The 17,072-nt window shown below is 47.7% G+C and overlaps 1 protein-coding gene across 1 annotated transcript in view; it reads left to right on the forward strand.

Annotated features, from left to right (window-relative positions):
* The window catches only part of LOC143426291 (uncharacterized), a 292,096-nt gene that overhangs the window by 263,590 nt on the left and 11,434 nt on the right, over positions 1–17,072 (forward strand). The window contains exons 21-22 of the mRNA XM_076899644.1: positions 13,866–14,019; positions 16,768–16,831. Coding sequence (XP_076755759.1) covers positions 13,866–14,019; positions 16,768–16,831 — 218 coding nt within the window. The remainder of the gene's footprint in view (positions 1–13,865; positions 14,020–16,767; positions 16,832–17,072) is intronic.

Consider the following 17,072-nt stretch of genomic DNA (forward strand, 5'->3'; position numbering starts at 1 on the left):
TTCCTCTGTCGAGAAAAACGACAAACAGATATCGCAAACCGTTCGATGATCAACGAACCGACGTGACTCGACGAAAAACAGTGGCGCACGCAAGAAACGCGTGTACACAGGGGGGGTAAAACACGGTAGATACGGAATAAAACGCGATCGATCGGATTAAACGTGTTGGCACAACTCGAGGCAACGGGGCTTTTTTTTTATCCCCGTTGGATAATCGGCTGATAGGTAGCTCGTTTCGTTTTTAATCGTTCCTTCTCCTCGTTTTAGACACGTCGAACATCAGTAGAAGCTCTCACGTATTTTCTACTAATCTCTGCATCTACCCTTTTTTCAGTTTATTTATCTTCCTTTGCGTAATTACTCACATTGCTCGGAAGTACAGTACCTGTTGTCTATATTTTTACGTTTTATTTTCGTTTACCTTCTGTTGAATGGCTTTACGTATACGAGATCATTACATACGATACGTACTATTATTATTATTATTATTATTACCATTATTATCGTTATTACAATTATGATTGTCACACTTCTGGAACGATTCGTTTCTTAGTGCATGGATTATGATCGATGAACAGCTGTGACGAGGCTCAGACCACGTTTTTTCCTTTCGTTCGTTTTTTCTGTTCCCTTTTCTTTCTCTCTCTCTCTCTCTCTCTCTCTCTCTCTCTCTCTCTCTCTCTCTCTCTCTCTCTCTCTATCTCTATCTATCTATCTATCTATCTCTTTTTCTTTCGTTTCCTTTTTGAGAGTTGCGAGTTTTCGATTTATCTGTGTAGCGAGATCGTTGTTACTAATTGTTATCCAGCCGAGAATGCATTTTGTTACCGCTTCAGGAACACGTTGGTTGCTCGTCCAGGCAACGAACTTCCGGCTCTCGCACCTTCGGACAATAAAGTCTCATCCCTCCTGTCGTGGACTTCCGAACGATCGATACAATTGCGAAAGATTCCGTCGCTTCGATTTACCGTGTCGCTGAGAGGCGTTTTAAACGGTTTCGCGCACCGTGAAAATTACCATTACGCGAAACCCCTCAGACGGTGGAAATTTCGCAGAAGCAAGTTTCGCTTGTTACCAGAGCGAACCGCGGCAGTTGTTCCCAGTAAAAGTTCGCCGAATCCCTCTCGCGTGCAGTTCACTTTCTTTGACGCAAACTTGATCCACTCGTCGAAGCGCGAGCACTTCGCTGGCGAACTTTTACTCGTTATCAGGACTGGCTTTACTCGGTGAACTCGGATTTTCTAATTCGAACAAAGGAAGTAATTATAGCTGCGCGAGTGAAAATCGCGTCAAACGTTTCGCGTCTTCGCGCCAATTAATTCTCATTCGAGATTTTCAATTAAGATAGCGCGCGGCGCGAAACGATCTCGATGATACTCTTTCGAGACGGCCTCGACGGGGGAGAAAGAATCGCGGGACAACTCGCGTGTTTCGCTTCGCAAAGAAGTGACACTTTTCAGACGTGACGCGCGATTTACTTCGGCCGCGAGCAATTTTTAAAATGTCACTCGCACTTCGCCGCGCCCGGGAAAATATTTTTAAAGTATCACCTGCGCCACTTTTTGCTCCGGATGAATTTTTAAAGTATTACGCGTACTTGAGTCGCGCGGGGAAATATCTCCGCGATATCGCGCGTACTTTACTTCGCGCTGGAATATATCCCTGAAATATCGCGCGCGCTTTACGCTCTACGGAACAACGATTTCGTTCACTGTCACACGCAAACATGCTCTACTTCAATTACCAAGAAATTCTTTCAAATAAAACATCTATTTCGCTCTCAGATATCTCAAATATTTCTGAAGCATCGCGCGTGTTCTTACTTCCGTCGAAAGAATTTTGCGAACGTCTTAACTGCTTTGCTCTGTTCGAAAGAAAAGACTTCTCGAGATAGCAGGCGTGTTTTTTAAATGAAAATTTAGAGGAGAGAAAAGAATCTTTCGCAAAAGTGAGTCGTTCCTCCTCTCCTGACGCGCCACCCTGTACATCCCGGATTGAATCCCAAATCGAAAAGGGTCGATCCAGCGGTTTCCCGCTCTCCCTGCCCGGGAGAGGTCAAAATTGCCAGACCCGTCCGACGATTACCATTAGCCGGCCCCCCCAAGAACGTTCACGTTACCACGCGTAATTGGCAAAGAGGAGTAGCGAGTAACCTCCACACACGTACACCTAATCACTGTTGCTTTACTCGTGGCTCATGCGACTGTGGTTACCCTAATGCATTTGACTTTTCGCCCACGGGGCTGTGTACCCCGTCTGTCTCGATGTGTGTGCTCTGTTCCAGCTCTACTTCTCTTGCCACCCACGTATCTACCCCCTTGCACACTTGTCCCGAATCGTCGACGCGGATCGATGCGATTTCGCGTCTGTTATTCGACCATCGGATCTGATCGATCTCCAATATTTTCAACCATTTTTTATCTTTCTCTTACCGAACGATTTCGCTTAAACCAGTGATTCTCGAATTCTTTGAGACGAACACTCAGAATCGTGGTTGGTTCAGCGAAAAATTGCACTCGTCGAGCGAAGAATTAGTTGGTCTCTCTAAATGCGATTCTCGTTTAATCCCAGCGTGGCTAAGTCGCCGATTGGACCCTTGCGAATGCCGCCCGCTGCCGATCGCTACGAGTTCGCGTTCGACGATTCTCCTCCTTGATTCGATCCTCTCGCGGCTCTCTCCTCCTGCTCATCCTCCGTAAATCACACCGACATCCCGTATCTACAATTTGTCGATAGAAAGGCATAAATCAGAGGGGCGGTGAAATTACATCGGACGTTAGGCGGAAACGTAATGGGTAGGAGACCCTCCGAGCGTTCCTCAAAGAGCATCCGTATCCAGTTCGCGTTTAAAGGTACTCCAGATCGAAGGCACTCGCCGGATGGAAACCCTTTATACGATTTCACGGTGGAAGCGTCGAAGAAATCGGTCCCTTTCACCGCGGAGGATTCTTCGGTGGTTACGTGCGCGGGGAATACCGCGGGAAAGGAATCGCCACGGTAGACGAGAGAAATTCGAGAGCTGTTTCGCCCAGCAGTCGTCTTGTTACGACTTATTGCGCTCTTCCAGGGGAGGCTGGGACGCGTAGACGGGACGAGGAAGAGATCGGGGGGTGGGTTAACGAAAGGGAGAGGCAACGGGGTGAATCGCGTGAAAGAAAAGGGAAAGTGGTTCGAGGGCAAATAGGGGTGGGAAGGAATAATATTTAGCGACGGTGGGGAATCGTGGAATATTAAAGGATTACAGATGGTAATATATTATAGCGGGGAGAACAGGGGAAAAGTGGGCAACCATTGCACAGAGTTTTCAGTATTTTCAGTCGTAAAGTGGAAGGACGAGTATATGTAACGAAGTGAAGGTTCGTGTGCTTCGAAATTGAATGGACTCCAGTGCAAACGTTTCGGGTGTGGAAAGTGAAAGTGCATCCAGGAACGCGAAGAACGAGATAACCTTAGGGAGTGAAAATCGAGACGTCCCTGGAAGAAACGACGACAAAAATCGAGAGTGAAATCCGACGTGGCTTAACCGACAAAGAGGTACGACCGCTAGGCGAGGAGTCGATTCGACGGAAGAGCGTATCCAGAGAGGGACGCGCGCGATATCGATCGGGAGCAGAGCGTAAAATAAAATTTAGTCTCGAGTCAAACACAGACGGAGACGGGGGACCTCTTAAGACTGTCCACCCAGCCGCAGGGGGAGGAAAAAACAGCACCGTAGATAACGCGGACGATAGAGACGGCGCGCTTTCTCGAGAGGAGACGCGCATGGTGGAAAAAGATCGCTGGGGTGTGGAAGGAAGAAGAGACGGTGCTGGAGGGAGGAAAGAAACGGAATGCGAGATAGACAACGAACGAGAAGAGAATCAACGAAAAAGAGACAAAGAGGAGAACGGAAAATAGAGGACGGATGTGCAAAAACAGGAAGCAGAAACATAGAGAAAGGAATGAAGAGGAGCTTCGCGAGGGAGAGAGAGAGACGTACAGAGGAATATAGAGAAACAGGAAGGGAAGCTTAACAAGTCAGAGAAGGGGAGATACGAGGAAAAATAGAAGAGGACCAAAGGGAGTAATACAGATCACAAGGTAGAGAGAAAGAGAGAGAGAGAGAGAGAGAGAGAGAGAGAGAGAAGGAAAGATATAGAGAAAGCAGGCTTTTAGAGGGACAGAGAAAAAGGAAGAACGAAAGAGACAGATAGAGAGAGCACACGGGAGGGTGAGATAGAGGGAAAAGGAAGAGTAACAGAGAGGACGGAGACGCGAATCCAGGGGTGGATGCTGGCAGCGGCAGTTTATTGATCGCTCGCAGCAACCCTGCCAGCAAGCAGACCCACCCCCTGCGCCCTCCCGGCGACCCTATCGTCGGGCCAGCCTCTTTCACCCTTCCCCGTGCTGGTTCCGCAGCCTCCGCTCTCGCGCGAAAGCCTCAAAGCTGCGCCAGCCAGCAGAATAGAATTCAATCGTATTAATTACTCACAGCCTCGCGAACCGACGATGACTCTCGACGTACGCAAACCCCGATGCGCCAACCCCCATTGATTCGCGAGTCCGCCAGCCGGTGCTCCATGGCTTTTCATCGATTCAAGGTTACGCCAGCTCTCGCCTGCATCCACCTCCATCCATCTCTATCTCTCTCTCTCTCTCTCTCTCTCTCTCTCTTCCTCTCTCGCGTTCTGATGGGGTGTTTAATGATTTCCCGCGATACACTCGAGAGGAGTCAACTCTCGCGAGGGACTGGGTTGCAGAATCTGCTGCGCTTCGATACCAAATGTTTCAAGATGGATTATATATGGGAGGCGTTGGATCCTCGATTGTCGCGACAGCGAAGTTTCGATGATTGGATGGGTGGAATTTTTGTTTGCCCAACGAGTTGGCAAGCGGCAGGTTTATGCATCGATGGAAGTTGGCTACGGCTTGGATCCTCTGTTTGTCTAAAAAGTGTGCTCAATGGATTGATTCACCGTGGAATATTTAAGCGTCTTCCGAAGCTGGATTCGATGCATTTTTTAAACTGATTCTTCGAGAAAGCGACGCGATACAGAATAGATGGAATATCCGCCAATCGAACTGGACGCGTTTCAGTGAACGACGAAACGAGAGAAGCTGATCGCTAAGAATAAATCACAGATTGCATCACCTTGCGACAGCAAACTTCGCAGCATTTTAGTAGATTTTCCGCGAGAGTTCTCCTTGTAACTCATTGGGGTGACCGCAAGGGGGCGGACGCGACGGGAATTCGTTGTCGCATGCCTCGTTAATCGCCGCCGGGACCGAACGAATCTAATAACAAATTGAACGCGCCAGCTATTTGCATAATTAATTACGACTCAATTCGTTGGGCTGTTAATTATTCAATGTAATCGCGAATGACTGTCGGCGAGCGAGTATGCGCGCGCGTACGCCAACCGCCATCCGGCGATAGAAATTTCATTGATTCCCGTCTGGCCGCGTTTCATTTGTCCGTTTAATTATTCAAAGGAGACAGGCTTCTGGTCCCGCGTCGCGTTCGTGGCCTGGCGAATATCGCGGAAAAAACGCTGGGAGAACGTTTTAAAGGGGAGGGCGTCGTCTGGTTTCGCTCGAGTTCCGGTCCAGCTTCGGATATTTTCCGTGCAGATTTCACGAGGATTTAACGGAGTTAAAGTGCTTACAATTAGTGCCACGAGTGGATACTGTTATGTGACAAAATGTTCGTCACGGGTGAATCTGATTCGAAAACATTTAATTGGAGCTTTCTCGCGCGCGTTTCCTTCCTTTTTCCACGTCTAATGGACTGCTCGTGAATAATTGCTGGAATTAAACGCGGAAGAACGTCGCGATTAAATTGTGGCTTTATAAATCTGTTTTATTTAGAACAAATATTCTGTTACGCCACAATCGCGGATGCTGTGATCGTGGCCAATTAGAATTGAAGGTTCATGGTCGTTACGCTTCCCAATTTTGATCGACTCGCAAGTTGTACGAAAGATTTGGAAAATGGGAACGACAACAAAGTTGCGCTGTGACGTTACCCACGGTTATGAGAAGAAATACCGGAAATATACGGATTCGAACAGACGAGGGCAACGATTCGATCCTATTAATTACCGATGCGGCACTCGAGGCGTGGCTGCAGGAAGCCCACTTGACGAGCTCGCAGCCGGTGCCCCTTGGAATTTATGGGAAGGAACGTTCGGCGGGGAAACGAGAATTGGAAATTTCATTGAGGATCCTACGACGCGAATGAACCTCGTTACAATGGGTGAAACAGCCTCGCGAACTCTCTCATCGAATTCTACGGCTCCTTTAAAGATCGACGATCGAAGAATTAGGTAGCTATATCGAGAGAAGAAACGTAAAGTTATATTTTAGTTTAACCAACTTTCGCGCGAGAGTAACAAATATCAGATTTCTATTATTTCATCGTTCAAGCAAGTTTTATTTACCGTTCGACGGATTACGCGGGTGTCGACGGTGCGCGCGCGGGAAAAAACAATAATCGCATTTCATCGCTGGTCGCGCGTCAATCGTATCGACGAGGAGTCGGTAAATAAATGCAGTCGTAATTAGTAGTTGGGTCATATTCACGGCTAAATAGGGGCCGTATTGTCGCGCGAATAAATCAACGTCGACAAGGGGCACAGTTAATTAATAATACATTGTCTCGGTTCGTCGAACGACGATCGTTACGTGAACGCGGAATTTTAATTAAAAAACTCACCGAGGTCGCGCAACTTCGACCCGTCCGCGAAGGAAATAAAAAAACTAAAAAATGAAAAACGCGGACAAATATGTTTCCAGTAAAAATGATCGTAGATCTCGCGCGTTATCGATGATCGAGATCGCGGAAGTGAGTATCGGATACGCTGGGGATTCGATTAATTTCAACGGTCGACGGACATTACGTAAATAGAAGTTTCGACTAGTCGTAAAGTAAAAAACCGTGGTAAAACGCGGAGGAGGATCGATCTGTTCGACGTAAAAATTCAACGCCCGTCCCAGTTGCCATTTCTGACGACATTCCTTAATTTTACACCGTCCTTCGGCGAAATAAAATTCTCGAGAGTGGATAAATCTAACAGGAATCTATCGATACCGTTCCATTCTTCTCTATCCGATCCTGCGCTCCTTAACCTTTATTCCGACTGTTCTGGAGTCTTCGTTCTTTGTCAAGCTAGAGGGAATTTGAAATTGCACTCGAAAGTGGAAAAAATCGGAGGGAAAGGGACGACAACGGGTGGGCAGGAAATTAGCAACTAAACGAGAATACGAGGAATTTAATAAATCCATATCGGAACGTTGCTCCTAACGAACCGGAACTCCGGTTACGGAACGCGGACGGGCAGAGATCTGCATGAAATTTGAATACGTGATTCCGTGGTGGCGTTAATCTGTTTCGATATTCGGTTACTCTGGTTTTGCGTTTCTCTGGTTACCTACACCCCGTTGTAATTCGCTTCGCCGAATCGTCCGGACGATATCGAATTCCTTTTACATCCGGGGGGTCATTTCTCGCGACAATTCGCGAACCAACGATATTGAGTTTGGCGACGACCGACCATTCGCGGACAAGCCAATTAACGAACTTGTAACTCGCCGATAAGGACTTGGGTTAAATTCGATCGATCGTTATGACTCGCCGCTCGGAAGCGTCGATTGCGCGAGTTTCGTTTGCAACTGATATCGCGACTAGTGAATCTCAATTCGGAGAACAGATAGAAGCAGCGTTTCGATATTTCTCTGGAAACATTTTGCTTAGGAAAGAAATACGAGTGGTTAAAAAGGGGTAGAAAGGTAGGATCGCAGACTTTCCGATCGATCTGATCGTTCCAATGTGAAAGGAGGATAGCGACGCGACGAAAAGAACCAATGTGTTCGAATGGTTAATTGTGTAGTAAGAAAAAGAAAACTCGCTAACTGACACCGAGAATGCCATAACAAGAACCGCAATTTTCTATATACAAAACGGCGATCGTGCGGCATTTTTGTTCGTGACAAGGTAATAGCCGGGTGCTTATCGAAAGCTATCGATCGCTCGGCAAAACTTTTCCAAAATGGTATTTCCGTGTCACGAACAACAACGCCACGGATCACGGAAACAAATACTTTAACGACACGCTGCCATTCCCAACGCTTAATCGATACCATGGATCGAGTGACTTTTAATTGGTGAAGCGAAACGAAACACGACCCGCCTGAAATATTAATCCGAATCCCCGAATATCTAATCGGAGATGTTCCATACCAGAGGTATGAATATAATCCCGTCCGATAACCAATCAGACGTACTAAATTGTCCCGGAAACGTTCTACCAATCAATAGGTACTATCCTCCGCATCCAATTATCATTTTCCTCCGCCCTTCGCAAACAACGAATCACGCGCGATAATCAACTCCAAATATGATCGCGAGCATCAATCCTGCCGCTCTCTAAACAGTCGTACGCGCGCGTTCAAGCGAGTGTTCGCGTTTGCCAAATCAAATTCCGAGGAAGCAGAGATCCATGGTGTCCGATAGAGGGGTTGCTAGGACGCGACGTACGACCGTGTGTCCATTCGAACGGTTCCTAAACGGCCGTACACACGCTGACAAACGTCGAGCGTGTCTTAATTAACGCGGGCGTATCATAAATCACGTATGCCAGCGGGTACGTGAATGAAGCTGCGCTCGAATGAATACACACACCTCTATAGGTATACCGCACGGTGTGAACGACTCTGTCTTAACGACGAGACAGCTGACGGATGCTTTTGTCTTTGACGCGCGACGCTCCGCAGGGAAACGAGTCAACGACTGGTCGGCCTGGCTCGTCCGACTCTAAGCAGTGTCGCGTCTCCTACGGTACCTACACCTTTATACGTGTTCACGGCCCTTGCTTCTACGTTAGGATCATTAACTTTAAACGTAGCTAAATGAAAATAGCGCTCTCCATGGGAGTTGAGAGTTGGAGGAGTGTAGAGAATGGCACGTATAAACGGTAGCAGTGATTCTGCATCTTGTACCATTACAATTTTTTTCGTGAGAAGTCCACTGGACCATTTTGAAAGCTTGAGGACCCAGAGGAATTCTTATTGAAAAATCTTTTTATTTTATAGTTCCATGAAACGATAGACAAAAGCATCTCGATACAGCGCGGGGTGTGTCCACCATGCGGTATCCGTTATTGTTAGCCCGTACGATGATCGCGAGCAAAATCACCGTGCGACACAACCGTACTAACAGTTTCTGACAAAAACAGGATACAGGTTGCCGGCCATGCCGTGGAGCTGGCTGGGGGCGGCAGCGCCATCGGCAGCCGCAGCTGCAGCGGTCGCCGCAGCCGCGGTGACCCCATCCCCTGCGGCTGCACCGCTCGTCCTTGCACCCAGGGCGGCGGCGAGACGAAGGTACAGAGAGAGACTTCTAATAATCCAGCCCGGAAGTGACGCGAGATTGAACGTAACCACACTGGCACGTCACCATTCCCACCGAGCCCCCCCGCCCCGTACGAAATCTCGTTCCTTTCCACCGAGTAACCCCGTTTCCCGTCCCACGCTACTTACGAACCCGCGGCCCCGTCGAGGGGAACGAGTGTCTCTTCTGCACCGTCTGATCGATGACGGTGATGCACCTCGAACGTTATTGTTGTCCGGAAGGAGATGGATTCTCCAGTATGATCGAAGGGTTGAGGAATTGCATTTTCCTCGATTGATGTCTATTTACGAGTTAGGTTGTTTTTCTTTTTATCTTCTTATAATTCTCAAGTCGCGATTTTAATGGAATTTGTTTGATTAATGATTGGATACACGTAACTTTCGAGGTAGCTGGAATTACGAGACACCATTTTCCTGGACGAACCACAAGTGAGAGATTGCCTCCCTCGAAAAATATAAGTAACAGCTGTGATCCTTCGCTTTCCGGTGATTTCTCAAAGATCGAGTCCACGGGATCGGCCCGTCAGGCGTTCGAGCACAGATTAGTCAGCTCTTCCGCCCCATCGACCGACTTAATTAACGACGATCACTTAATAGCCGCGAAATTGCTGGAGCAACGTGACAGATTAGCTACGCGCGATTAAAACGAATTAATTAAAAGGGTAACTCCGTTTTAATCACGATATCCACCGCGTGTTTCTGGATAATAGAACGATCTTTCCGCTGGTCTCCAGTTGCAAGTCCGTTTTCTTTCCACCTTGTGTTTCATACTGGAGGCGTTTGGCCGCGATTCATGTGACTGTCAAGAATATCTGGCAACGGACCAACGTTCTCCACGCCGAATTAAGAGGCAATCTCTCTTAACGCATAAGGTCTCTCTTAACAGTGTTAGATTTTGCAAATGTTACCAAGAAATATTTTTTACCAGTTTTGAAAGAAAGGCGCGAGAATTTGGAAAATTTAACACTGGTAACACAGACCTTTCCGTCTCCCCTGAACGCGATCCATCGGACGTTCCCCACGCTTCCTCCTGCTGTTCTCCAAACGTCTTTCTTCTTCAATGCGCCACCCTTTACTCCCTCTCACCGTCGTTAAAGCACACAGCCAATGGCAGTTGCGTTTCCACCCGGTGAAAACGCGAGACACGCGATATATATATAGCGTCGAGGGGATCTTCGAAGAATGAAACAACGAAACACGTCGAACCGGGCAGAATACACCGGAAGTGGCGATGGTGCTGTCGCACCGTCGAGCACCGCCGTTTCTTCTCCCCTGTTTTTCTTCTTTTTTTTTCTCCGTTCTACACCGTACCCTCTCTACAGCACCCTTGCTCTCTCTGGGGCACGCATTATCGATGTTCCTCTCACGTAATTAGCGAACCTAACGCGCCATTTAGGGCGTCGTTACACACGCGCGGCGATTATCGATCTGCGGTCGAACGTCGATTGTTCTCCATTTTTCACGACCCTCGTTTCTCTTATCTTGTCGTTTCGAATTATTTAACGTCTCGTGCTTTGAACATTTATTCGATGAACGTACACCTGCGGAGTCTTTTAGTTTTTTTTACATATTTCTTCTTCCGCGCCTTTTTGCAATTTACGGATTTTCACGGAATGAAATTTTTCAAATTTTTTAATGCTTCGAGTCCCTTTATTGAATATCCGGCTTGTCACGATCCGTATATTCATCGGCTCGAATTCCGGCCAGTATTCGATCGTTGATTAATTAATTATCGGAAATTCATGAAAAATAGACTAACGAGTTTCGCATTTTCGTCGGAATTCCTTTTCGTTGCAAGAATATTCGACTGCGAAATCCAATGAAAAATCGGCGCTCTTTGTGAAATTTTGCTAGACAGAGGACAGAAAGGGGAGAAAAGAACTTCGACCTCGGATCAAGTCGTCGCTTTGACCTGATTTTGTTGTTATTTAACTATCACAACCACCTTACCAATGTTTTTTGGAATGTGCCTGCTGTAAAATGCATCACGCTCTAGTCTTGTTCCCCGGTGCACCCAAGTTTCTATACTAAACTAGCGCCGGATCCTCGCTACGGCATCGGTGTAACCATCCAGAGTCGGGAAGCTGTCTCGTTAACTTCCACTTTGTACCACCGCGCCTAACCACACGTGCGACACTTGCACGGTAGTTGACTTGTTTTTAATAATTATTCCATTGTTGTTGTTGATTGTTGTTGTTTACTGTTGCTCGTTGTATACAGTTTTCTAGCCTGTAACCAGCTGCTCGAGTATTATCTCTTCGTGCCGGTGACCGCGCCAGCCTCCGTCTCTTGAAGTGATTGCGGAGCGTTTGCGAATGACAATTTTTCAGAAAAGAAAAAGAACACTCGCCATCATTTTGCTAAGTTTCAAATTTCAAATCGTTTGTCGTCACATTTCTACTAATATTTAACGAAGGAAGTAACACTAATCGAGCGCCGCTAACTAAAAGCATTCGCTTCAAGTCGCTTGTTCTTCTTCCAAAGGAAAAGAAAGCTTACGTTCGAAAGAAGAGAGAGAAAAAAAAGGGAAAAGAAAATGAAACAAAAGACGCGAGTCGTAACGGGCGCTCCCTGATCTCTTCGGGGGCGGAAGCTCGCCGTGGAGCCACGCGGAAGCGTGAAAGGCACGAGTTTAGTTGAGGCACATGCACACACGGCGACGCCGCGGACAAAAGGTAGGCAGAAACATCTGTTTTTATTGCTCCACCGTCCGGATCAAAGGACGGGAGTCTGTCCGCGATCAATCGGGGCCGGATGCGGCGGCCATTTCCGGGCACCGAAAGTGGCGTCGCCTCCGCAGCGTTCCGTCGCCGGTATAAGCGAGTCGAGCGGCCGATTTCTTTCTAATTTCTTCCCTCGATCGGTCGACGAAATTTCTTTTCCGCGGTCGTTCAACGTTGAAAGCTCGTTCCCTTTTCACGAGGCGATCGCCAGCACTATTTCACGGAGCTCCTTTCCACCGGAAACCTCGACCAACCGGCCACGGTTACACTTTACGCTGTTCGCTCCAAGTACCGTATTTTCATCCAGACACAGAAATCGAAGCTAAAAAATCGTTCTTCCTCGATGCTTCTGAGTGAAATTCTTCTGTACTCTTCCAACCATATTTACAATTCGATAACAGTAACGATCGCCTTTAAAATGCATCTTCTCCCGACTTTCTCCGACGATTTCTTAAAAATTCGACTAACGAAATCTCGTTTTCTTGAAAGGATGTTCACCGATCCACAGCTTGTCGGGTACAAATTATAGAGGAGGGTTCGCAAGTACCGGTGGATGTTGCAAATATCTTTCGCCAGTGGCGGGAAGGCACTTATATTCAGCGGAGCGTGACGAGACCATCTAGCCAGTGTCTCTCTCGACGCTGATGACGCCAGAGGCAATTTTTTTGAAATATTCGCATCGTTCCTGGATATCGTTTACCTTCGCGCAAACTGCGTTCTCTCTGACGTCGCAGAATTCGTTTCGCAGATCCACCATTGAATTCATCTTGAACTTCGCGCCTTCCTCGACGTCCAATGAATCCATAATCTGCGATCGCGATCGCCCTCTAATTTGGAGGATTTATCGATCGTCAAGTGAATGATCTCCTCTTGTGGATAGGCTCCAGCTTCGCCTTCAGCTTGCTCAGAAAGAATATGGCCACGTAAATCAAAGAGCAAGGCAGTACGATGTAGAAAACGATGGCCTTAATGACTTTGCACACTGGTTTGCTCCAGAATATACGCCACTTCACCAGACAGGTTGGCTTCTCGTCCCGCTCTTCCGGTTCTTCTAACACGTGAGGTATCTCTAAGAATCTGACCGCGTGACGATACTTCCGTTGTTTGCTAGTTTTCATGATGGACTTTGGTTGACTCTCCGCTCCTGCGGATCCTGCACTGGTATCCTGTTGTTCTTCCTCGTACGAAACTAGCTCATCATACTTGGACGTGGTTGATTCTTCTATGTTCATTTTATCTAATCAATTAAGACGCTGTTAGATCATTAAATATTTCGGATAATCGAAGTTCTACCGTAATCCAGTTCCTCCTTAGTAGTCGAATTCAAGGTAGACCTGTTTTCTGGTGAACCGTCGGGTTTACGAGCCTCCACGAACTTCTCCAATTTCGCACCCATCTCTGATCTTTCCTCTAGCCACCTGATCGCTGTTACACGCGTATTTCAAAAGGGAACCATCTTCCTTCGCGTACGTAAAGGTCGCTGACATCAACGGGAACATTCCAAACTCCTCCAAGCGTGGTTAAAAAATCCTCTTAAAAAGTGGCTACGGTCTCCTACGGAAATTCGTACGTAACGCGGTGAATCTCGTCTCGTCGTCGGCCAGGTTTAACAGGAGCCACCCCCAGTGCGAGAAGCCAGAAGCAGCGAAGCGGTGATGGCCGGCAGATAGGAACACGTCGTGGCTGTAAAAGCGGTGCCACTGATACGAGAAGGTAGGAAAGCATTCGCATGTGCCTCTGTGTGTGTTGTTGCAGCCGCCGCGCTGAGAGGAGTCGCCATCCAACGCGGAAGAGTAGGCGCCGCGAGGGCGGCCTTCCCCACGAGCGCAGCAGCGTTGGCCCTTGCCAGGAACCCGGGGCCGCTCGCTGCCGCCGCTGCAGCCACGGCCCTGCACCCCTTTGCGCCCACGTAAGTACACGTCCACGCGTCGCCACGACACGTTGGACACGTTTCGAGAACCTCGATGGTACTAATTTCGATTCGAGCTCGAACAGTCGCAGCGGCTGATTCGAACGTTGCGCGATCGCTGGGCTTCGATTTGTCGCGCTAATCGTCGCGCGAAGAAAAAAGACTGTAACGAGTGACGTTGTTAATCGGTTGGTCCAAGAAGTTGATAGTTTCCGAGTTATACGTTTACTCTGTCGATCATTGAATATGAAGAGATCGCGCTAAACGGGCAGACGAAGTTGTAGAACGTGAATAGTTCTGTTGCAGACTAGCAAAGTTCACTGGGTTCGATGGGTGTCTACCGGGAGGTTTAATTGGCGCGAGAGAGTTTGGAAGTTTAAACAGTTATCTGGCGAAGTTTAAGAGATTCACAGTTTAAGTCCATGAAAGGAGGTGAGGCAAAGTTCACGCGGTGTACAGAGCGTAGAGAAGAAGTTGTTCGAGCGCTTGTTCCAGCGCTAAGGCTAGGATATCGTTATGCAACCCTCTAAAGAAATACGATTCCACTTGTACACATTATAAACTTAAACAGAACAGCAGAAAATTCCTGATTTCGTAATAAAATTACAACGCGTACTTGGGACAAAATAAAATTCTCTCTTGCATAAGCACATAAATATCCAGTCTCTATCCAAAGAGTAACAGCGACACGGGCTACTTTGCAACAGACCTGTTCCACCGTCTACCATCGCACCTGTGCCCGACAATTTTTCTTTTTTAACGAGGCTCTCCACGATACGCGGTCGTATCCGAACCACTGACCCAAATTACTCTATACATCGCGCGGAAATTCACACTTGGTCCAACAGCCGTTTCAGTCTCGCGTTTCGCCGAGTCGATCACCAACGCGGGGTGAAATCCCGCCAATTTGCCAGCGTAGGTCATCGAGTGTCATCGAGAGCCCAGCACGCGCCCCGGAACCACCCGCTGCGACCAGCTGCACGCGTCTCGCTCGTTGCACCGTGCACCACCCAGCATGCGCCGTTCTAACCTTCCACACGGGGACGAAGCACGTTCACTTGCCTCCCTTTTTATTTCATTCTCTTCTGCTTCTTTCCAGAGAGAACACCCTCGACAGGGCACTCTCGGTCTCCCGTTCGACGAGAGCGCCTATTTGCCGCGATAACGACGCCCTTCTTCTCGCAAACGCGATCGAACGATCGGTGCTCGGACGGGGGATGATGTTTGAAACTTGTTGGAAAAATCTAACCGGAGAAGAGGTTACGGAAGCACTGGCACGCGTAGTTTCGATCGTTTCGACGGTGTTCAGGTTGATCGACGGGCCTTGAGATCGTTGATGCGTTCGGGGTATAACGGTGGCACGCGATATGTAATTTTGACGTAAAAAGAGGAACGAATTTGAAAAAATTGGACATTTTTCAGATTTGATTTTTAGAGCTAAAAGAATTTCGCGCAGAATTTTAGGGGAGAGGATAATAAAATCGATAGTAAAAATTATTCTACCTTAATTTTTGGGTAATGGAGGAATTTTTACTGATTTCCCTCGAGGGCGAGGACGAACGTGAACGCGTTCACGCGTCGATAAATAGCCCCGTTCGTTAATTAAACAATTCCGCATGACGCGAGTCGGATAAAAGGGGTGGCGGAAAATTGCAGGGCCGTCGATATTTCCGCGGCGAAACCATAGTTTCCCGTCGATCAATCGCCGGTTTTATTAGTCATAAATAAGGCCAGCCGTCGCGGGCGCATCGAAATCGTTCGTCACGCGTCTGGATTCCGCCGATCCACCGATCATGATGATGGCGACGCGTTGAGAGAGGAAGGGCGTGCGAGCCGTGATTTATGAATTTTCGTTGACTTCAACTGAAAAGCCCGGCTAACCAATGACGAATAAATTCGACTGGGCTGGAAACGCGATAAACCAAATACTTTTATCTCGCCGTTTGACGTTGTTTCGCAACGTTCTCGTTCGATTTAATCCTTAAACTATCGAAATCATGCCGCGTCTAAATAAAAGTTGCAAACACGCAACTGTGCAAAAGCGTTTCGGTTATAAAAACCGTAAAACCGTAGAGATATCGTTTCGAGCAAAAATCGAGAGCTCGATGGCCCCTCGATTCGAACGTGGAATTAGAAAATTGGGACTCGACGGGTAAACACATCGGCGATAAAAGACATTTCCGAGGATGGGGGTTGATTGAACGCGATCCTTTCATCGCGAAGCGGGTGAAATTCATCGAGTCACGAGTGCGGCCCTCGGTGAAATGGAAAAGTTAAATCGGATCCTTCGATACAGTATTGTCGGTCTGGCAACTTGAAACGAGTTCGAAGCATCGAGCGTCGACAAGGCGAGGGCCCTCGACGCGCGAATCTCGTTCCAAATACCAACGGGATGAATTTTCCACCCTGTTTTCACGGATGTTACGTTCGGGTGGAGACGACAGCGACCAGTATCTTTTCTGGCGCGGATTGAAATAGAGTTGTTTCGTGATTGACTCGAGGCAATTAGAAGGCGTGGAGAGACGCGCCTTGCAGGCATCGAAGTCTCCAAAGAAGAAGTCTTCTATTTCTCGAAACAATTCGAATAACCATATTAAAAACTAAATTGCGAATGATAGGGGTATCATATGGTAATGAAAATTGCGAAGAGTGAAAAGAATTTTAATAGAAAATTGGAGGAGATACTGGTTGCAAAAATAATTGAAGTGAAAAGGCACGATATTAACGAGGACGATTTTTATTTTCCAGCGTTTATTACGACCCGTTCCTAGCAGCACACGCGGCAACGCAGGATCCCAACTACAGGCTACAGGTGAGACACGACATTCCCCTGATTTTCCGCCGGAAATTTGTCGCCGGCGCTCTGTTTCCGTTCCGCGAGCGTCGACGAATGAGTTTTTAATTAAATCGAGCAACGCCTCCGGGCAGATTGAAACGTTAGCGCGCTTAATCGATCACCCTTCAGACGCTGCCGATAGATTATCGTGGATTAATTGGTAAACGAACCCGGTTGATCGTTGCTTGTTTATCGATTTCCTCCGCCCGATCAGTTT

This window comes from Xylocopa sonorina, chromosome 8 (genome assembly GCF_050948175.1).
Source record: "Xylocopa sonorina isolate GNS202 chromosome 8, iyXylSono1_principal, whole genome shotgun sequence".
Lineage (NCBI taxonomy): Eukaryota > Metazoa > Arthropoda > Insecta > Hymenoptera > Apidae > Xylocopa > Xylocopa sonorina.